This window comes from Jaculus jaculus, chromosome 10 (genome assembly GCF_020740685.1).
Source record: "Jaculus jaculus isolate mJacJac1 chromosome 10, mJacJac1.mat.Y.cur, whole genome shotgun sequence".
Lineage (NCBI taxonomy): Eukaryota > Metazoa > Chordata > Mammalia > Rodentia > Dipodidae > Jaculus > Jaculus jaculus.
The window spans coordinates 55,550,575-55,573,544 of record NC_059111.1 but is presented as its reverse complement, the minus strand read 5'-3'; the positions used below and the strand labels follow the sequence as shown (position 1 = coordinate 55,573,544).

General features: G+C 38.9%; 1 protein-coding gene and 1 long non-coding RNA gene across 3 annotated transcripts in view; one reads left to right on the top strand and one right to left on the bottom strand.

Annotated features, from left to right (window-relative positions):
* LOC101594396 (ATP-dependent translocase ABCB1) overlaps positions 1–20,681 on the top strand; it is a 104,469-nt gene extending 83,788 nt beyond the window's left edge. For both annotated transcript variants that reach the window (XM_045160431.1, XM_045160430.1), the window contains 8 exons: positions 2,521–2,724; positions 7,718–7,818; positions 9,289–9,429; positions 11,301–11,457; positions 11,920–12,117; positions 17,361–17,567; positions 19,361–19,507; positions 20,245–20,681. In XM_045160431.1, coding sequence (XP_045016366.1) covers positions 2,521–2,724; positions 7,718–7,818; positions 9,289–9,429; positions 11,301–11,457; positions 11,920–12,117; positions 17,361–17,567; positions 19,361–19,507; positions 20,245–20,448 — 1,359 coding nt within the window. In that variant the 3' untranslated portion in view covers positions 20,449–20,681. The remainder of the gene's footprint in view (positions 1–2,520; positions 2,725–7,717; positions 7,819–9,288; positions 9,430–11,300; positions 11,458–11,919; positions 12,118–17,360; positions 17,568–19,360; positions 19,508–20,244) is intronic.
* The window catches only part of LOC123464026, a 35,763-nt gene that overhangs the window by 12,552 nt on the left and 241 nt on the right, over positions 1–22,970 (bottom strand). Inside the window, exon 2 of the long non-coding RNA XR_006639318.1 lies at positions 20,305–20,452. This is a non-coding gene — a long non-coding RNA (uncharacterized LOC123464026). The remainder of the gene's footprint in view (positions 1–20,304; positions 20,453–22,970) is intronic.

The following is a 22,970-nucleotide window of genomic DNA, read 5'->3' as shown; positions in this document are numbered from 1 at the left end:
AATGTAAATATCAGGAATTTTTGCTTTAAGGTGATTTATTGCTTGGAACAACCAACAAAATTTATGAATTAGATACAGGTTATATAATTTAACAAAAGTAGATGCACACTGTATGAAATAACTTTGAACTTCCTAAAACAGATGATGTTTTGCTCATACAGAATTTGTACAGTAGATCAGATTGTCAGAAGGTGTCTTAGAGGAAAAAAGGAGAATGTGGGACCAAGTTCTGCCTAATTATCATTGGAAGGAGGGCTTCACTGATGTAGTAATATAAGCTCGAGGCCCCAAGGAAGGAAAGATGCCATCCCTGTAAGTGTCTGGAGGAGTATTCTAATCAAATGATCTAGTACAAAGACCTTGAGGCTACAACATTCATACCTCTCTGGCAAAGAGGATAGAAAATTCTATATGAAAGTGAAGAGTGATAATGGTTATGGTCAGCAGTGTATATATAATCAGCTGGGGAAACACTGCTGAATTTTGATCAAGAGAGTTACATGGTTGCTATATGAATAGGCTGAAGGAGACAAGAATCAAGGTAGAGAATCTGCAATAATGCAGAGAGTGCCACAGTGGCTTTATAAGAGTATAGTTATAATAAAAGTAAATAAAATATACTTGATTTTGGAAATATTTTAAAGGTACACTCTATAGAAGTTGTTGGTTGAATTAGATGATGAATTTGAGAAACAAGTTAAAGAATGACTGAAAGGTTTGAGTTGCACAGTTGAAAATAAAGTAGGCTTGGTTCTTAATGAAATTAGAATCTTGTTGGTGAAGTAAACTTGGGAAAGTTTTGAGGATCTTATGTGGGACTTAAGTTAGTGGTGCCCACATTAGATGATAATTGGAGATGTCAAGAAGGCAAGAAGCTTTGCATATCTGGAGCTTAGCAAAAATGTCTGGTCTGGAAAGACTCACTTGGTAACTTTTCAATTCAATGGTGAGTTTTAAAGCCACACAAGATGATTTGGACAGGAATTTGTGGATGGAAAGCAAGTAGAAGGAAACATTACAGTGTTATAATATGTGTAAAATGTTCAATACCAGGGAAGTACCTGCACTGTGACCTGGAGGATGTTCTGTGTGCTCTGTTCAGCAGCAGTTGCTTTGGTAAAGAAGTTTTGTGTAGGATTGTAGGTACTGAGAACAGGGATACCCTACAACAAGCAGAGAACTGTCTTTGAAGGCCACTCTGATCTTTGACCTATACATAGTTTGGAAAAGGGTCTCATCAGTATAAACTTAATGACTGCACTGGATATAAATAAATGTGCTTCATTATTCATGCTATCTCTGTCAGCCCTGTTTCATGATCTGGTAAGGAATTTAATGTATATCAAGGCTACTGGAAGTTGGGGCACCTTTCCCCCACTAAGTCTCAGTCTATTGATTGTGTCAGATTGCTATTAAGTCACACTGATGTGACTAATGTGGGTAGTTGTAAAGGATGCCATCATAGAATTCAGAGTAGAGAGAAGCTTTGGTCATTACACTAAGTGGTATTCATTTTTAGAGTTATATTTGCCCAAAGTGACAGAAGTGGCAATGGCCATACTAGAGAGTACTCCATTATAACTTTTAACTAAGACTAGCCTTACTCCAGGAGAAAAAGAAGTAGTAAAAGGCATGTTCTATTTATAGAGAAATCAGGTTTGGGGGCCAAAGTAGGGATGTGAAATGATTTGAGAGTACAGAGTAATTTTGTACTAGAAGAGATGTGACGGACTGCAGTAGATTGAGGTTGAGAGTTTGAAATCCTGGACAATACTGAGAGCAGTGCACAATGTACCTTATGGCATTCTAACAGAAGGTTCTGGTGCCTGATCACTGTAATCTAGTTCAATAACTTTCAACTCTGTTGTTTCAAAATCAAATCCAAGTATATTTAGCATAGTAAGTTTAATATTCAACTATGTTCAAATATCCCCAATGACAAATATCATCCTTAAATTCTAAGCAGTTAATATATCTAACACTGGAAAATTCCAGTTTCCATTTCAGTACAATTGTCAGACACTTTTTACCTTAGTAATGTGTAAAGCTTTAGTGATCATGCTTTGAGTCAGGAAGATTTTATTGATGTTGAAAAACAAGAATAAGTGAGTTGGGTGTAGCTCAGTGAATAGCATGTTTGCCTAGGATGCATGAAGCCATGGGTTCTATTCCCAAGTTTATTAAACTAGTCATGGTGGCACATACCTTTAAACCTATCATGCAGGTAGAGGCAGGAGGGTCTGGGCTATACATGAACAAAGGTAGGAAGGAGGGAAGAGAATGGGGACAAAATAGAGGGAAAGATGTAATTGAATTGTGGATTATCAGTCTACATTCAGATTTATTCATAAATCAAATAAATCCTCATTTTTGAAACTCCAAAACTTTTTACAAGTACACATTTGCTTCTTATTTTATAAGTGAGATATCCATGGAAATGAGTCATTATTATGCTTAATATATAAGTGTGCCTTCTAAAGATAACATAAAAATGTTTCTCTGATTCTTTGTGTTTTCCAGGCGGTAGGCTCCAGGCTTGCTATCATTACCCAAAATATAGCAAATCTTGGGACAGGAATTATCATATCTTTAATTTATGGATGGCAGTTAACACTTTTGCTCTTAGCAATTGTACCCATCATTGCAATAGCAGGAGTCATTGAAATGAAAATGCTGTCTGGACAAGCACTAAAAGACAAGAAAGAATTAGAAGGTTCTGGGAAGGTGAGTCAAACTAAATATAAATGTTTCCTTAATTAGAAGAAATATTCTTATCAGTGATACTATTTCCTGTTACTAGCTATGCTCTGAAAATGTTTTTTTTTTAAATTTTAAATTTTTTTAATTTTTTAATTTATTTTTAATTATTTATTTATTTATTTATTTATTTGAGAGCGACAGACACAGGGAGAAAGACAGATAGAGGGAGAGAGAGTGAATGGGCGTGCCAGGGCTTCCAGCCTCTGCAAACGAACTCCAGACGCATGCGCCCCCTTGTGCATCTGGCTAACGTGGGACCTGGGGAACCGAGCCTTGAACCGGGGTCCTTAGGCTTCACAGGCAAGCGCTTAACCGCTAAGCCATCTCTCCAGCCCTAAATTTTTAAATTTGTATTAACATTTTCCATGATTATAAAAAAATATCCCATGGTAATTCCCTCCCTCCCCACCCCCACACTTTCCCCTTTGAAATTCCATTCTCCATCATATTACCTCCCCATTACAATCATTGTACTTACATATATACAATATCAACCTATTAAATGTTTTTTTAAACTCTTTTTGTGTATTTTACTTATTTATTTGAGAGTGACAGAGAGAACGAGGCAGAGAGAGAGGGAGAGAGAGAGAGAGAGAGAGAGAGAGAGAGAGAGAGAGAGAGAGAGACAGGGAGAGAGAAATAAATGGGTGTACCAGGGCTTCCAGCCAATGCAAATGAACTCCAGACACATGTGCCCCCCACCCCTTGAGCATCTGGCTAACGTGGGTCCTGGTGAATCGAGCCTCAAACCAGGGTCCTTAGGCTTCACAGGCAAGCACTTAACCACTAAGCATTCTCTCTAGCCCTGAAAATGTTTTTATAATTATTTCTCAAGGAAATAAGTATTGTACTTTTTCACAGATTAGAATTTGAGGAAAAGTAAAAACCAGTAACCCTACGCTCAAAGACTGACACCTGCTCTTTACAGGCTTTTCTGATCTGAGGCCATTGTCTTCACACTCTCCTCTCTTCTTATCTGGTCCCTCCTTCCTTCAGTTCATTGATTCTGCCAACCTTTTTGTATCTTCCCATCTTCTCTGTCCCCCCACAACTTTGCTGTAAGCCAATTTACAGCAATTCTTGTATTCAGGAAAGAAGGGTCCATTTTATTATGCATAATGAGGAGATTCAGTATGGTAAAATTAAGAGCATTTATTCTCTCCACTTGAAAAGATCACCATATTTTACCTTTTATTGTGCCTCCTCCCTCCATACCTGATTCTGTTTACCCTTCCTCTAACTCTGGTTGTTCTTCATGTTCTTCTGTTTTTCTCATCACTTAATTGGAAAATCTGGAGATTGCCAGTCACTGGCCCCCTTTCACAAGTCCACAGAGAGAAAGAGACAAAAAGCACCACCAAGCAAGCACACTCCAGGAACCCAGGCAGGACTCAAGCACTTTGCATGTCTTTAGGGGAAATTCCAGATCTGCCCCCAAACACCTTAGGCCTGGACCTAGGATCCACCAACAGTGACACCAAGTTATAAGATTGACTAAAAGTCCTGAATCTTTTGGAGGATATCCATTCAAACTACCCCAAGGCCTCAGTCAGTCTCTGCAGGTATGATGTCTCAAGTTGTTTCCACCCACACTGAGGCTCTTTCAATCAGATATTTGATGAGAATAACCTCTCCTTTTAGCCAAAGAACAATGGAAGCTTCCCTCTAGGGTTTATGACCTTCTAAGCCATAGACTTTTGACTTAGTTCTCAGTGTCAGATGTGAATTTCCTCTCCCTTAGCAGGCCTCATATCCAGTCAGAAAGCATTTGAGTACACCCATAGCTTTGTGCCTCTATTGCACTGAAGTGTATTTCTTGTCTTGCTGGTTGATTTTGTTGCTAGCTCACCTGTTGGTGAACACTGTCCCCCAGTGGCTCACATTGCATGTTTTAGCACTATGAAAACTAGCAAGTAGGGAGCAGACTTCCACCTCAGATCTATCATGATTTCTCAGTGTCTTGCCATTGTATTCTGTGATGTCTTCAACAATAGGGTCTTACCATTTATATCTGTTGGGTCCCCAAGTGCTTTGGTAATGGCCTCCATTATCTTGAGGGCCTCTTGGGCTTCTCAAACAGCTCACTGTGGTGGGTAACTCAATTCTGGTCCTGGAATTTACCAACAACAGCCCATGGTTTTAGGGTAAAGAAAGCTTTACCCCTCGAGATACCTCTGCCTAAACTGTTCTTCACCTTTCACTCTCCTTTATTGACAGTTACATCTTTTAGTTAGCTCAACAAGGTTTCTGTGGTACAGCGTTCAACCTTTTTTTTAAAAAAAATATTTTATTTTTATTTCAGGGAGAGAGATATACAGATATAGGCAGGTAAACAGAGAGAATGGGCGCACCAGGGCTTCCAGCCACTGCAAACGAACTCCAGATGCGTGCGCCCCCTTGTGCATCTGGCTAACGTGGGTCCTGGGGAATCAAGCCTCGAACCGGGGTCCTTAGGCTTCACAGGCAAGCACTTAACCGCTAAGCCATCTCTCAACCCCGTTCAACCTTTTAATATTGCATGTAGTGTTGTCTTCTACAAAGTTTATGCTCAAGAACCTCATGATCAGTTTTCAAAAAAAAAACTCTCATAATGTTGTAAGTTTAGGATTTTGTGTTGGGCTGCATTCATCTTCCTCCTCTTGCAGGTGAGGATAATGAAACATAGTGGTATTCAAGGTCTCATAGCTGATACAAGCTGAAATCTCTATGTGTGTATCTAGGTATTCTCTGCATTCTTCACATCCCTGTACCAAGAATCCAAAAGATGGCAAAGGCTGCATTGTCCTACATAAACAGTCTCATTGGGAGTTGGGGGAGCATGCAATTAGAATATAATTCAGGGGCTGGAAAGATGGCTTAGTGGTTAAGTGCTTGCCTGTGAAGCCCAAGGACCCTGGTTTGAGGCTCGATTCCCCAGGACCCACGTTAGCCAGATGAACAAGGGGGCGCACACATCTGGAGTTCATTTGCAATGGCTAGAAGCTTGGTGCACCCATTCTCTCTCTCTCTCTCTTCCTCTCTCTCTCTGTCACTTTCAAATAAATAAATAAAAATAAACAAAAAGAATAAAAAAGAATATAATTCAGTCTGGATGTGGTGGTACACACCTTTTAATCCCAGCACTTGGGAGGCAGAGGTAGGAGGATCACCATGAGTTCAAGGCCACCCTGAGACTACCTAGTGAATTCCAGGTCAGCTTGGACTAGAGTGAAACCCTACTTCAAAAAACAAAAAACAACAACAACAAAAAAAAGTAGAAGAAGAAGAAGAAGAATATAATTCAATGATAGGTACTATCCTGAAAATAGTAACATGTCATATTTGTTTAAAAATGTATTTTTGACCTATAAATATGACTTAAAAACATATTTATTCATTTATCTATTTGAGAGAGCAACAGACAGATGTAGAGACAATGTGCATACTAGGACCTCCAGTTAACTGCAAACAAATTCTAGACACATGTGCCACCTTGTGAATCTGGTTTTCTACATGGACTGGGAAGTTGAACCTGGGTCCTTAGGCTTTGCAGGCAAACACTTTAACTGTTGAGCCATCTTTCAGCCCTATTAATCTCACTTATAAGAACTTTTCCTATGAAAATCATTCAGTATGAGACAATGTTTATATATAAGGTTATTTCTAATGTTTGAATAGGGAAAGAATTTAAAGCATTATTATTAATGCCTAACTGCATGAGATATAAAGAAGGCATTAATCTAATCGAAGTTACTATTAATGTATATTTAATGATCTACTACTATTATTACTATTAATGTATTTTCAACATATTTGTTTATTTATTTGAGAGAAGCAGAGAGAAGAGGCAGATAGAGAGAATGGGCATACCAAGGTCTCCAGCCACTGCAAATGAATTTGACACGTGCCACCTTGTGCATCTGGCTTATCGGTGTAGTGGGGAATTAAACCTGGGTCCTTAGGCTTCAAAGGAAAGCATTTTAGCCACCAAACCATGTTTCCAGCCCCCTATTCTTGATATTTGTTTGATAAATTCCAAAATAACTACGTAACAAAGTTAATAATTTAATCCTATTTTGTTAAAGATTTCTATGTATAGGAAAAGCAAGTAACTAGAAAATATAGTAATATATAATTTTAATGTCTTCTTTACATTTTCAACATCTTTGACTTCGTTGTGTTGTCATGAGTAGCAGATATGCAAAGAAAGTATGTAAATATCACATTTTTATAGTAGTTACTTTTGTCTTTCAAAGTAGGGACTCATTCTAGCCCAGGCTGACCTGGAACTCACTGTATAGTCTCAGACTGGCCTCAGACTTACAGCATTCTTTCTACCTGTGTCTCCTGAGTGTTGGGACTATGCAATATCACATTTTTAAAAAAATGTGTACAATAACATAAAAGTTAACTTAAATGTGCCCAGAATAAGCATGGCAGAAGATATAAAATGATAAACTATAATGTTAATTCTATAAAGCTATGTGGGTTTAGGTAAGCACCTTCACTCTGTAAAGAAGGTAAGATTATATGATCTCTCTTAAAAGTCTAAAATTCGGGCTGGAGAGATGGCTTAGCGGTTAAGCGCTTGCCTGTGAAGCCTAAGGACCCTGGTTCGAGGCTCGGTTCCCCAGGTCCCACGTTAGCCAGATGCACAAGGGGGCGCACGCGTCTGGAGTTCGTTTGCAGAGGCTGGAAGCCCTGGCGCGCCCACTCTCTCTCTCTCTCTCTCCCTCTATCTGTCTTTCTCTCTGTGTCTGTCGCTCTCAAATAAATAAATAAATAAAAATTATAAAAAAAAAGTCTAAAATTCAGTTTGATTAAATATTATTCATTTTTATATTGAAGATATGAATAGATGGTACTAAAAGCTAAAGAAGAATATAGAACTGTAACTTTTGTTAATCTAGCTTATATAATTCTAATTAATTGCCCCCATTTTACCTTGTGCCCTTGATGATGGATGATCTCTTTACAGATCGCCATTGAAGCAATAGAAAACTTCCGCACTGTTGTTTCATTGACTCAGGAGCAGAAGTTTGAAAATATGTATGCACAGAGTTTGCAGGTACCTTACAGGTGAGAGCCCATGAAGAGTGGGGAGGGGTCTGAGGAGTTTTCCAATCAGTTTGTTTTCAGAAGGATTACTTAGCCACAAGGTAGGGTCAAAGTGGGGAAAGTACTAGAAAGAAATTAATTTGGAAGCAGTTATCCAACAGAGAAATGGAGAGGCCTAAATCCAGGTGTGTCTATGAGATAACACTTGAGGAATGGAGTGGACATGGAGAATGATTCTGTGACATCCAGTTTGAATGATGACCCTGCTATTTGCTCTAGTTGGGGATGAGTGCTTTTAATGGAACATGATTTGAAGTGTCATGGGGCAATGAGGAGTGGTACTTCCTGAAAATATTTTTCATTCCTTTCTTCTCAAGTGAATACCTTCTCTTTTTCCTTTAACATAATCATATCAATGAGGGCTCAAATAAGTGACATGAATATAAACAAACAGCGTCTTGGAGTCTCAGTTTCTGCTAAAGTAAAAGGGGAAAACTGGACCCTATCAATGGGTTTGCAGGCTTTGTGGGGGAGTAATGATTGGAATAGGACCTTTTTCCTGGAAAAGTGTCCATTTAAGGTCCCAAAATATGGGCTGGAATGATGGCTTAACAGTTAAGGTGCTTGACTGTGAAGCCTAAGGACCTAGGTTCAGTTCCCCAATACCACATAAGCCAGGTAGACAAGGTGGTGCATGAATCTGGAGTTTGTTTGCAGTGGCTAGAGGCCCTGGTGCACCCTCTTTCTTTCTTTCTCTCTCTCTCTCTCTCTCAAATAAATACATCAATGAAATATTTGTTTTAAAATTCCCAACATATGTCAAAGATAGAATCATTTCTGGTATGTTGAAAGAGCAGTAGGAGGTCTAAAGGGCTTCCCACCCTACCTGACCCTGCCACAACTCCACATCCCCGAGCTCCATGTTGCTCAGGAAGTCCTGGACTGTGATCCTTTGTAAAGCCTTCTTGAGCTTCCGCTGAAAGTCAAGTGCTCCTTTCTTCCTACAGCATGGTTCTCTTAAGGTACCTGATCCAGCTCATCTTCTATGTGCTCAAGGGCAAGAACATGCCCTTTCCCTGTGTCACCTAGAAGATCCCTGCAGCTTGTAGATGTTGGGTAAATATGTATGGAAGGAATGTTTACTCTGGAGGACACATGTACTCTACATGCAGCACTTGGAAGAAAGGGAGGAAACTTTCCTTCATGAAAGGAAAATAGGCTCTTTACACAGTTCTTGGCTTATGTTATCCTCAATCAACCCACTGAGGTGTCATTAATATAACATCAAAGATGAAGACGCCAGAGGCTCAGAGACAAGGCAGTTTCCTAAATTCACACAAGTGGTAAATAAAATGAGGATCAAATTTCAATTTTAGAAACTTAATCCAACTTATTTGTTACTTGTCTATGCTTCACTACTAACCTATTTAAATTACACTGTAAGGATGGAGAAGTGAAAGTGAAGTAAGCTTTTAAATGCCTTCTTTTCAGAAATGCTTTGAGGAAAGCACACATCTTTGGGATCACATTTTCCTTCACTCAGGCAATGATGTATTTTTCCTATGCTGCTTGCTTCCGGTTTGGGGCCTTCCTGGTGGCACGTGAGACCATGGTATTTGAAGATGTTCTATTGTAAGTAGTGAGTTAATATTTACAGTTTCTCTCTGGAAGTAAACTGAGATAAACATGCTAAGTGTACAGATAAAATACCCTATGGTGAGGACTTATAAAGAGATTTGTTTTTGTGATTGAGAAAGTGCATTTTGCATCTACATCTCTAAGTTACCACAGAAGCACCATATTTCATAAGCAACTTCTCTTTCCTGTGCTGACTCACACATGTCTGACCTTTCTTAATCTCTGCCTGGAAGGGGGACTCAGTTCAGAGGCCTTGGCCTTTGGAAAGAAGTTTGTCAAGGAGCTGATAGCTCCTTCCAAGGGCCTTCTCACAGGGCAGCTAAGGTATGGTGATGCTGTACTAAGTGTTGCAACTTCTGGAAGACTCAAGATACATTTATTTTTTCTTGATAAAGAGAATATTTACAAATTAGGAGCTAGAGGAATTTAAAATAACCAAGGAAGGTATATGTGAGGATTTTCCTCTTACATTGCTATATTTTGTCATTGGAAGACAAGCCTGAAAGAAATAATCTTACTAAAGTAAGCCCCTGAAGATGGAGTTTCTTTTTCAACAATGTGTATAAACTTTCTGAACATCTATATTTGGTGCCAGACAAGAGTCTGGCCTTATCATAGTGCTACATAATTGGAATGCATACAGTTTTACCTTGCAACCAGAATCATATAAGTCTGACAACATAATGTGTTAATATGTATTTTTGTGCCATTTCTAACCTATTTATACATTGATTTATTCATGTATTATAGTCAGCTCAAGATGAACTTAACAGGAGATTAAAATATTACATCCTCTTACATATTTGTCTAGCAAAATGCTTCACAATTGCTATTGATAATTACAATTATTCAGTCATCACTGGAATTGTGACCTTGATTGGATAATTCTTTGATAGATCACTTTACTGCAATGAATCAATGAAAGTTACTGACATTTGTGACTCCCATGTAATAGATTAAGAATGCAGATGCACCTTGAGAAAAGCATCAAATATATTTATATTTAGTTTATATTTATGAAACTCCATCGCAATGCTCATAAGGTTTTCTAAGAATCCGATGTCAACAATATGGACTATAATTACTGTTGATTGCCATAGTTATGTTATGTAACAACCAACCTCAGTGACATGGAACTATAAAAACATTTATGTTGCCCAAAGTCTCTAGGTGGTTTCTCTTGATCTAGATTAGGCACTGTGGTTCTCCTCTGTGATCACTGTCTATTGGCATTGAGCTTCATGCTAGTTGACCACAATGAAAGAAAAACAAAAGCAAAACAAAACAAAAAGATAGAACAAAGCATAGGCTGAGTCATAGGCTTGGAGCTGGGAACTGCGATTTCCACCACATCCTGTGGTCATGTTTACAAGGCCATTCAGATCCAACAGCTGGAAAACAAACTTCCTAGATGGAAGTTTAAGCAAAGGTCATGTTGAGGATACCAGCACAGGTTTAAAAAAGCAATTTTGCAGGCTGGAGAGATGGCTTAGCGGTTAAGCGCCTGCCTGTGAAGCCTAAGGACCCCGGTTCGAGGCTTGGTTCCCCAGGTCCCATGTTAGCCAGATGCACAAGGGGGCGCACGCGTCTGGAGTTCGTTTGCAGAGGCTGGAAGCCCTGGCATGCCCATTCTCTCTCTCTCCCTCTATCTGTCTTTCTCTCTGTGTCTGTCGCTCTCAAATAAATAAATAAATTTTTTTTTAAAAAAAGCAATTTTGCAATCAATCTGTCATGCTGACATAAACATATAAAGAAAAGGGCTTGTTTAATTTTGCAATATCTGCTTTCTAATTACTCCTTACTTAGAGAAATGTCAGTGTGTTAGCATTGCCATAATGAGATGATATGTGTCTTTCATTTTCTAGGGTATTCTCAGCTATTGTTTTTGGTGCTATGGCAGTTGGGCAGGTCAGTTCATTTGCTCCAGACTATGCCAAAGCCAAAATTTCAGCATCACATGTCATCATGATCCTTGAAAAAGTCCCAGAGATTGACAGCTATAGCACAGAAGGACTAAAACCTGTGAGTTTGATGTTTTCAGTGTGTTATCTGCTTCTAACTCCTCAACAAAAGCACTTAAAGAAAAAATTCAACAAAATTTGTCCTTCTTATGTGCACATGATAGATCTAGAAAATGAGTTTATTTTAACAAATGTTAATAATATATGTTAACAACCAGTACTTTTACACACTTATAGGAAGATAAGAATAGTTTCTACTGTGTATGGAAATTCAGTTCATCAGGCATTTCTATATATAGGTTTCTGTATTCTAGGGAACAAATTTATTACACTTGTATTGTACATTTGTAGTACATTAATAAGTTATGCTACAAAAACTTTATGTCTTCCACATAGTGTTGCTTAAATTTCAGAGATTTGAAATGAAGCTTAACTGTAGTAGGAGTTCATTACCTTCAGAAACCTGGTACTTGTAGTTACAGTATTACAGCAATCAAAGTAACTGTTGCTATTCTCCTTTTAGAATACATTGGAAGGAAATGTAACTTTTAATGATGTCATGTTCAACTATCCCACCCGACCAGACATCCCAGTGCTTCAGGGGCTGAGTCTCGAGGTGAAGAAGGGTCAGACACTGGCCCTGGTGGGCAGCAGTGGCTGTGGAAAGAGCACAGTGGTCCAGCTCCTTGAGAGGTTCTATGACCCCCTGGGTGGAAGAGTGGTGAGCATACTTTCATATGCAAATGATGTTGGGTTTTCTTCATCCACACTCCTGGACGTGTTTAACCCTTGATCATACATAAGTCATGGTTTTTCAAATCTCTAAGCATCAGATCCTGTTAGATAGTCTGACAACCTAAATTTGATGTCTAATCTGTGCTATCTGCTCCAGCCACCTTCTCCATCAATATTGCCCCTCTGTGCTCACTTGCAAACAACCATCTCCCTGGCTGTGGTTAGATTTAGGCTGACTTGAGGAAAGCCGACAAAATGAGAGTAGCCAGAGAGACAGAAAAGAGGCTCTAGGAGACTGGGGTGAAAGGTCATGGTAGGTTATCTTTGAAGAAAGGGATGTTATGCAAAGTTTGAATAAAGTGAGGACTGAGAAGACATCCTATGACATGGCCATTAACACGCTGGTGGGGACATTCTGAACTCTCAGTGAGGCTGGTGGGCGCAAACAGTTTAGCATGGCTGAAGGGTGGCTAGGAGGGAACATGCAGGTTTAAGGGAGTGTGGACCCTGAAGAAGATCAAAGGTGGAAGAGGCAAATTAGAACTGCAGCTGGAATGTGAGGAGAGCCCAGGGAATGTGTTTAAGAAGGGGAGTCAGGAGAGGTTTTATGTTGAGGATGAGGCAATACCACTAAATAAGGCACTAAAACACCTTCCAAGGCAAAACAAAACAGAAAACCCCAAAAGTAAGATGTACACATCTGAGAAGTGAATAGAGAATAAGGAGGAATGCCCTTTTCTTTTCTGAGCTAAAATGGTGAGGGAGGAATCAGAACTAAGCAGAACTTTGAGGCTGTTGGGAACTGTCTTGGGAGCTAGACATGAGAAGGAATCTTGGAGAGAATAGTGGATTTAAATAGCTATTGAAACAATGAGGGAGGGGAAAAGCCCAGAGGAAACAGAATTTATAATAGGAAAGTGCCATTAAGTAGCATTTAGTTATGGATTATACCTAGAGGTCGTACTCAGAGTATATAGCCATTGCAGAGGTGTGAACTGTGGCCGTAAACTGATAAATAGACCTGTTCAGCTAAAATGTAATTTAGTGAGATTAGTAATTCTCAGAAAACTCTGATTATTTATTAATGAAATATTTCTCTCATATTTCTAAGACATGCACTTTCTAGTGGAAAATATTTGGTGATAACAAAATGTTAGAATTTAAAGCAGTATTATTAAATAGTAAAATAACAGCTATATAAGAAGAGAGTAATGATGATATTTCAAGTTCATAAGTATAAGTAAAGCAATTCAAAACAAGAGCAGTATCACTTAAGTTCAGTGTAGGAAAGAGAAATTATGCTACATATTTTAAGTAGATGAATATTTGGTAAAGGGCTTTAGGTGCTTAGTTTTTGGAAGTGTTAGAGGAGTAGGAGTAAAGGAGGCTTCTCCCAGGTTCCCAAAGGGCAGCACTACCATTGTAATCCTAGGACTAGGAAATTGCAGAAAATTTTGCTCATGTTGTTGCTAATTTACAGACACAAATCCACAATCTGGCTGCCACAACAACTATGTGTCATAACACATTAGCTTACCACTTCTACTGTAGGAGACTGGTGTGTGTCTCCTGATTTTACACAGTGCCTTTCACTGATAGAACCTTAGTTCTAGAACCGAGGGAGGATGACTAAAAGCTTTCATCTTTCTAATGTCTTGACTAGAAGATAAAAGTGAATGTTGATGTCATAGGTTAGCAACCATCACAAAACTATGACTGCACTAAAAATCAAGTTGTTCCCACTTAACCACAGTACTATTTGTCTATGTGCTCTGGGTATTTGCAGAAGAGCTTTAAAATGCTGCCCCAGGTATACAGAAGCTAGACTTGTTAGCAAAAGGATCAAAAAATCCTCAAGTTAATGTGTAAATTTTACTTATATCAGCTAAAACCATTTAGTAACTTAACTACTATTTAAGTACCAATTAGTTCTTACTGACATGGAAGAATGAGTCAATGGCTGGGCATGGACACCAAGTGGCTTTGAGAATCATTTGATGATAAGAAATGAATGAAAGACTTACTGAGAGTATCACCCTGAAATCAGGAAACTATTACAAACATCAGTGATAATTGACTCACATTTTGAGAAACTTGCACTTGGAGAGGTAGTTCTCAAACTTTATATCATACATATTACAATGGCCTTGAGCATTAGTAAAGGACACAGCCACCCTGGATCATTCAAATAAGCTGGGACTAGACTTTTATATTTATAATGTTTCTTGCTTAAATAATAAATTTGAAGAAAATTTTAGGGTAAACGATTGAGAATCATGGAATATCAAGCTGCAAAATTATGGAGAGGGATGGATCAAAGTTTGTAGGACCTGAAAATTATGCGATTTTAGGTATTCTATTTAAATAAAATAAAAATTTAATTCAAAATTAGGTACATGAGTGGCTACCTCAAATGAAAAGTATTCACAACAAAATCCCAACCTGGAACATCAAGCTCTTGTTCCCCTTACTTTTTAAGTAGCACACCATAAACGCTTACAAGGAAGAGTGTCTTGACTACAGTACTCGCCTCTTTTCCATCCAAAGCATTTTTCAAGTCTGAGATTTTTCAAAGTTGAGATTCCTTGGAGCTTAAACTTTATGAGCTTGAGTCTTCTGTTTCTTCCTTCCCTGGTCCATCCTATGCATCAGCTATAGTTAAAAGACCCTTGTTATTGGCTTATTACAACTTAGTATGTTATTTGGGAATGTGGCTCAGCTGATAGGATGTTGGCCTAGCATATAGGAAGCCTTTGAGAGCGACAGACAATGAAAGAGGCAGAGAGAGAAAGAGAGAGAGAGAGAGAATGGGCGGCCCAGACAGACAATGAAAGAGGCAGAGAGAGAAAGAGACAGAGAGAGAGAGAGAATGGGCGGCCCAGGGCTTCCAGCCACTGCAAATGAACTCCAGATGCGTTCACCCCCTTGTGCATCTGGCTAATGTGTGTACTGGGGAATCCAGCCTCAAACTGGGGTTATTAGGCTTCATAGGCAAGCGCTCAACTTCCAAGCCATCTCTTCAGCCCTAGAAGAACTTTTAAAAATTCCTTACTTCCTCAAACTTACTTTTCTCAAATGTCATGTTCCATATAAAGACTGTTGCAGTCAGGTTCCCATTGCTGGCAGAAATCACCTGACCAAGAGCAGTTTGTTGGGGGGAGGGAAGAGGTTTATTTTGGCTTACAGGCTCAAGGGGGAAATGATGGCAGGGAAAATGATGGCATGAGCAAACGGTGGACGTCACCCATTGGCCAACATAAGGTGGACAATAGCAACAGGAGAGTGTGCCAAACACTGCCAACAGGAAACCAGCTACAAAAACCATAAGCCCGCCCCCAACAATACTCTGCCTCCAGGAGGCTTTAATTTCCAATTGCCATCAGCTGGGGAGACTAACATTCAGAATACCTGAGTTTATGAGGGCCATCTGAATCAAACCACCACAAAGACTTACTGTTTACACAGCCTTATATGATTTTTCTACTACTGCTCCCCCTCTATTTTCCATCTCTGTTTATTAAAGCTGTTAGGGAAACCTGCTGTGTAGATGGCCCATGAATAGTAGAATAGTTTCCATGGCAACTAGGCATGGTACTAACAAGGTTGTGGCTGTGCTTTCTATCCCTGCACCTGTCAACCTCCCACGCCAAAGCTGTATTCCTGCAGCAAAAATCTATCCTGCTTTTGGCAAACTGTCATTTCCCACAGGCCCTGTCAGGCACATGGATATGGAGAGTGTATGTGGCTCTGCACACACTGATCATCACTATTGGAAAAGCTGAAGCTGACTTGTTCTTTCTACCTACGAAAACATGAATAGTTTTCTCATGTACATGCCAAAAAATTCTTTTGAAAAGAAGATAGTGGGTGATATGTCTGCAGAGCATAGCAGGCTCTTTCCAAATTCTGCAGGATAATCTAGGGATCAAGGTCACGAGCAGAAGAGTGGCCTCTCCTTTCTTACACCTTTGTTTCAGTATTAAAGATGTTGTATATCTCCATTATCCACTAACCTGTTTGTCTATCCTTCTAAGCACATCACACATGAAGATTTACAAAGTGCTGCCATATCTTGAGCACTTATATCTGATCCTATGCCTCATGGCATCCTTATTTGATATTGAATCCTCCATTGTGGGAATTTAGGCATCATAATCCTTTCTGCTTGACCCAGGAAGGAAGTGAGAGAAATGAGTTCCCTTTTCTCAAGATCAAGTATATAAAGTCATAGTAGATACTCTCCAATACTCAGTGATCTCATACTTAGCCACTTTGATTCCTCAAGTGAGATTGGAAACCTGATCTACAAATCCATTGTAGTCATAGTTGGTATTTATTTCTACTCTGATCCTAGACACTATTTTGTGGAAAACTGAGATACAAGAATAAAAAGGTCATGATACAGCTCAGAAGAAAGAGACAGTATGTTGGTCTCCTTAGGCTGCTACAGTTCATCACCACAAATTTATTACCTTAGAGTTATGGAGGTCCCATAAAGCTAAAATTAAGGTGTCAATGGAGCTGTATTCCTTCTTGGGACTCTAAAGGATAAACCATTATTCCATCTTTTCTAGTTCACAGTCCCCTATCTTCAAAGCCAGCAGTGACTGGCCAAGTCTTTTCATTTTGCTCACAGCTGATACTCTTCTTTCTTCCTCAGTTAAGAACCCTTATGATTACATTTGATTTAATAACATAATCCAGGATGAGCATCTTATTTGAAGATTAGCTGATTAGCAGCCTTACATCCATCTAATACTTTAATACCTCCTTGAAATGTGACATCATGTATTCAGTTTCCAGGTATTGGGACATGTATATTTTCAAGGTGGAGCATTATTCTAATGCATTAATCATAAGCCAGATTACAATGTGAGAAATGTGTATATTTTCAAAGTATGTAACTATGGAATTTTTTGGGTTAACATGAACAATCCAAAGTTATACACAAAAGGGAAATGATTTGTGAAGAGGAAGAGAAACTGCAGAAGATAGGAGGACCAAATATACTGGAGGAGCAAGTATGAGTAAAGTACAATGACACACATCTCTGGAAATGTCATAGTGAAATCCATTATTTTGCATGACATCTAAAAAATTGTTAGAAAAAAAATCTTTTCCTTAATCTCTCAGCAATTCAACAGTTTTAAGGTAGTAAACAATGATGGTAATTTTGCTAAATCTAAAGTGTGCTAAGCTTGAAGTTGATCTGTGAACCTTTGTTTTCAGTTTCTGGATGGCAAAGAAGTAAAACAACTGAATGTGCAGTGGCTCCGAGCACACCTGGGCATTGTGTCCCAGGAGCCCATCCTGTTTGACTGCAGCATCAGCGAAAACATCGCCTATGGAGACAACAGCAGGGTCGTGTCCCAGGATGAGATCGTGAGAGCAGCCAAGGAGGCCAACATTCACCAGTTCATTGATTCTTTGCCTGACGTATGTTTGTAGAGCTAGGAAAGTTAGCAGCCTCTCTCACCTAAAATTTTTTATTGACAACTTCCATGATTGTAAACAATATCCCATGGCCCATGGTAATTCCTTCCCTCCCCCCACTTTCACATAGTTTTTGATTATTTTTACCATTTCAGATATAAAACCCAGGGTATTGTTCCTAGTGCTCTACCACTGAGCTAGATACACAAGCCTGTTATTTGGTTGCTAAAGACTAGTCTTCCAAAACTGAAGATAAATTATCAACCAGAACATACTGTAGTAGTATAAAGCATCTGTCCACATTTTATCTCAGTTAGATTATCATGTTTACCTGACTGGTCATCTCCCTGTCCTGAGGAGGGAACAAAGTATTAGGTCTGTTCAGGTATAAGAGAATAGATCTTTCCAGGGGGCCAGGACTAAACAACTCTTTAGCTTCTAGGCTTGAGGGTACACCTGCTTCAGCTCCATAAATATGCACCATGGGGAAGTCCTTTCCCTCCAAGTCTAGGTCAAAGTCTGAAGGCAGCATCTGACCTCCTTCTATGGCTAGGCTGCAAAAAGAGCCAGTGTGACTATTCCTCCTCACTTTTCTTCCATTTATTTTCCTTCTACCACTTTGTAGTCTTCCTACATCAAGACTCATTCGGGAGTCAGGCCAAACCTATGCTAGAAAGAGGTCACTCTGAATAGGGCTGTGTTATTGAGAAACCATGCTATTGTATAATCTCAAATCACAAGCCTTCATGAGCAGCTAGCTAGAACTTTAGAGCTGATCATTGAAGTCTTCCCTAGGCTGTTAGGTCTGCTGCAGATAACTGTTCCTCCCAAGCACAGCATCCAGAAGCTTCCAGGAGGAGGCCCTGTTCCCTCTCCTTAAATAATCTAGTACAATCATGATTGACTGTACTTGATGCTTAAAACATTTTTTTTTGTTTTAAACTTTTTATTGACTTTTCATCATAATCTCCTCCCACTACCTTTTTCTTGTCCCCCACCTTTGCCCATTCCATCACTGTACCTCTTTCCCCCCCAACCCTCTTCTATTTTTATTATTTAATCTTATATTTTGTTTATTTGTATTTATTTATTTGAGAGCGACAGACAGAGAAAGAGAGAGAGAATGGGCAGACCAGGGCCTCCAGCCACTGCAAAAGAACTCCAGATATATGCACTACCTTGTGCATTTGGCTTACATGAGCCTGGGGAGTCAAGCCTTGAACCGGGATCCTTAGGCTTCACAGGCAAGCACTTAGCCACTAAGCCATCTCTCCACCCCTATTTTTCTTAATATTCTAAAAATATTTTTATGAAAGAGAGAGAGAATTGACACACTTGCAGAGCCCATCACTACCTGCAAGCTATGAATAAGATAAGCTTTAATTATTATGTAGAACAGCTTAAACTTCCTGTCTCCTGCCAATCTTTGTCCAAGTATAATGAAGTCAAAACTTAAAACATACAAATTTGTTGTATTTGCACTTGAAAGGATGCATTTTTAAGCCCCTGGTATCTGCTTTCAAAGAGAGATTAAAGCTAGGCATAATGGCATATAACTATCATATGTTGATATGACTTATAAGGCTGAAATGAGATGATGCTTTCAAAGCCAGTTAAGGTTACTTAGTAAGTTTGAAGCCTGCCTGAGATACATACAGAGACCCTGTTGTGAGAGGAAGAAAGAACCTAAATTTTTCTAATTATACTATTATAAAATTATCATATATTCTGTGAGAAACTGTGTGTTTGAACTTTATAACAGTTCTAAATTTATAATAATTAAACTCTATTCATAGAAATATAACACCAGAGTTGGAGACAAAGGGACTCAGCTGTCTGGTGGTCAGAAACAACGCATCGCCATAGCTCGTGCCCTTGTTAGACAGCCTCACATTTTGCTTTTGGATGAAGCAACATCAGCTCTGGATACAGAAAGTGAAAAGGTAAGGACCTAAGTTGGATTCTTTCATGCTCTAGTCTGATGCCCTTAAGAAGTTTAAATCTATGCTGTTCTTTGACGTAGTAAGAGAACAATTCATTCAGAGAGTTTACTGCTTAAGTCAGCTTCCAGTGGAAGCACAACATGTTCTGTAGCTGGGACTTAGGGGCCTTCAGTGATACAAGACAAGCATTGCAGCATATATGTTCCCAGCCAGCTCCACATCTCTGTGTCTAGCCAGCAGACTGCACCTGTGCAGCAAAGATTGCACAGCAATCATGTGCAGTAGTAGAAGTGAGACAAGGTCTGAAACTGGCCATGCTTTAAGATAAATGTTGGTGATTCTTTTTTGCTTAAGAAAAGGTTAGGTATTCACCTATGTGAAAGAAGATTACAAGATAGTTTCTGTCATGATGGGTTTAGCCTGTGTTCAGGCTTACTGAATAGGCTGTGGAGCTGCACCAGACAGCTGTTTGTAGGAATGTTGTGTGGAAAGGTACCTAGATGCCTTTACATGATTGGATAGACTGTGTTTTCGGCTGTAACCTTAACACAGGTTTCTCAGAACTGATCCAAACTGGAGTTCAATTTTCTTCTGATGTGACACACTCCTTGATTTTAAACTGTTTTATTTCACCAACACCACTGTTAAAGGACATAGTACAGAAATTGTGAAGCTTTTCATGAAGAATTAAAGGAAGAGGATTGTTACTAGAATTAATTTGTGTGATTATGAAACAGGTTGTTCAGGAAGCCCTGGACAAAGCCAGAGAAGGCCGCACCTGCATTGTGATTGCTCACCGTCTGTCCACCATCCAAAATGCAGACCTAATCGTGGTGATTCAGAATGGCAAGGTCAAGGAGCATGGCACCCACCAACAGTTGCTGGCACAGAAAGGCATCTACTTCTCAATGGTCAGCGTCCAGGCTGGAGCAAAGCGCTAAGGAACTATAACCATATAAGATGTTAAATATTGTTTAAATATTTGTATGAAAGTATGGCATTTATTCAAAGCTTAAAAGAAAGTACTTAGTAGGTTTGGTAGTTTTCTGTTTAACATAACCTATCATGATGAAAATCATTTAGTCAAACTCAGAGTCTGCAGAGACTCCCTAACTGAAGGAACAGAAATGGGGACATTATCAAACATCAAAAACCATTATCATTGGTTTTAACTGCATCATAAAATTCAAGAAAGAATTAAAAATAAAGTTGTGATACTGTCTTATTTTATTATATGTCCTCTCATTTAGACTATAACTGATTTCCTTGTTAAACGTTATAAATGTATCAAATTACTGAAATGGTTGTATAAAGTATATATAATGAAAATTAACTTTCATATGATTGGAGTTATCTTGTCCAAAATGTGCATGAATGTATATATTCTGTGAACTGGGATATTATAGATTGATTTAGCTTTTCTAAAAAATTGGTTCTTAAAAATTAAAAAAAGATAAGAATAGAAAAAGAAGGTGGCAAATTATCCTGATCTATAGACAATAACATAACCTATACTTAAATACCCTATAAGGACTTCAGTAGAAAATATTTACATCTGATAAATACTTTCAACACATCAGCATCTTTTCTATATACTGATAAGGATCATGCTAAGAAAGAAATCAAGAAAATAAGCTCATTCATATTAGCCTGAAATAAATAAACAAATGAAATACTTAGGAGTCAGCCTAACTATAGGGGTGAAAGACATTCATAATGAAAACTTTCAACAATGAAAAAAGAAATTGTAGAAGACAGTAGAGGTTGAAAAGTCCTCCATGCTTATGGATCAGTAGAATTAATATTGTACAAAAGGCTATGTTACTAAAACTGATCTATAGACTTGACATAATCCTCATCAAAATGACATTATTCACAGAACTAAAAAAATTGTAAAATTGATATTTAAACACAAAGACCCAAGATAGCTAAAGCAGTCCTGAGCAAATGATCAATGGTGTACATATTATAATCTTTGATTTCAAATTATCCTATAGAAATATAATGTACAAAAACCTCAGCATGGTGTTGGCACAAAAATGGACACATAGACTAGTGAATAGAATATAACACCCATAAAGGGGCTAGAGAGATGGCTTAGTGATTAACATGCTTGCTTAATGACCCAGGTTCAATTCCCAGTACCCACATAAACCCAGGTGCACAAAGTGGTGCATGTATCTAGGGATTCTTTGCAGTGGCTGGAGGCCCTGGCACACCTACACTATCTCTCGCTTCTTGCAAATAAATCTCTCTCTTTCTCTCCCCACCACCTCTTTCCAGAAAATCAATGCATCAAAGGCTTGAAATAAGACCTGAAACTTTGAAACTAAGAGTAAATCTTTGGTAGAACACATCATGATATAGACATAGTCAAAAACTTTCTGAAAAGGACTCCAACAGTATAGGAAATAATCCCCCAAAGTGACAAAGGGAATTGGCATGACATTAAAAAGCATAGCAAAAGAAACACTTAGAGCTGGGCGTGGTGGCGCACGCCTTTAATCCCAGCACTCGGGAGGCAGAGGTAGGAGGATCACCGAGAGTTCGAGGCCACCCTGAGACTCCATGGCGAATTCCAGGTCAGCCTGAGCCAGAGTGAGACCCTACCTCAAAAAACTAAAAAAAAAAAAAACAAAAAAAAAAACACTTAGAAAAGTGACAAGACACTACACAGAATGAGAAAAGGTCTTTGCCAGCTATACAGCTGATGGGATAAATGCTTATAAAGAACTCAAAAAGTTATACACCTGATGATCGATACATGACGAGTGAACAGTTCTATAATGAAGTATAAAAATACATGAAAGAAGTTATCATACTTGACCACCAGAGAATTACAAATCAAAACTACATTTATATACAATCTCACTCCAATGAGGATGGCTATCATTAATAAATGAAATAGCAGCAGATGCTGGCAAAGATGCCAGGAGGGGAGGAATCCTTAATCACCACTGGTGGGATTGTAAATTAGTGCTGCCACTATGGAATTCATTCATATACATGAGCACACACAAAAAAAGAGGGAGAGAAGGAAACAAGGGTTGGAGTGGTGGCTCAGCTGTTAAAGGCACTTGCTTTTAATGCCTAATGGCCTGGGTTAGATTCCCCAGTACTCATATAAAGCCAGATGCTCAAGAGGTGCATGCATCTGATGTTTGTTTGCAGTAACAGGAGGTCCATTCTCCCCCTTTCTCTCTCCTCTCTTTTATTTTATTATTATTATTTTTGGTTTTTTTGAGGTAGTGTTTCACTGTAGTCCAGGCTGAGCTGGAATTCACTATGCAATCTCAGGGTAGCCTCGAACTCATTGTGATCCTCCTACCTCTGTCTCCTGAGTGCTGGGATTAAGGGCGTGTGCCACCAGGCCCAGCTTCATATATATATAATTTTTTTTTCTTGGTTTTTCGAGGTAGGGTCTTGCTCTAGCCCAGGCTGACATAGAATTCACTATGTGGTG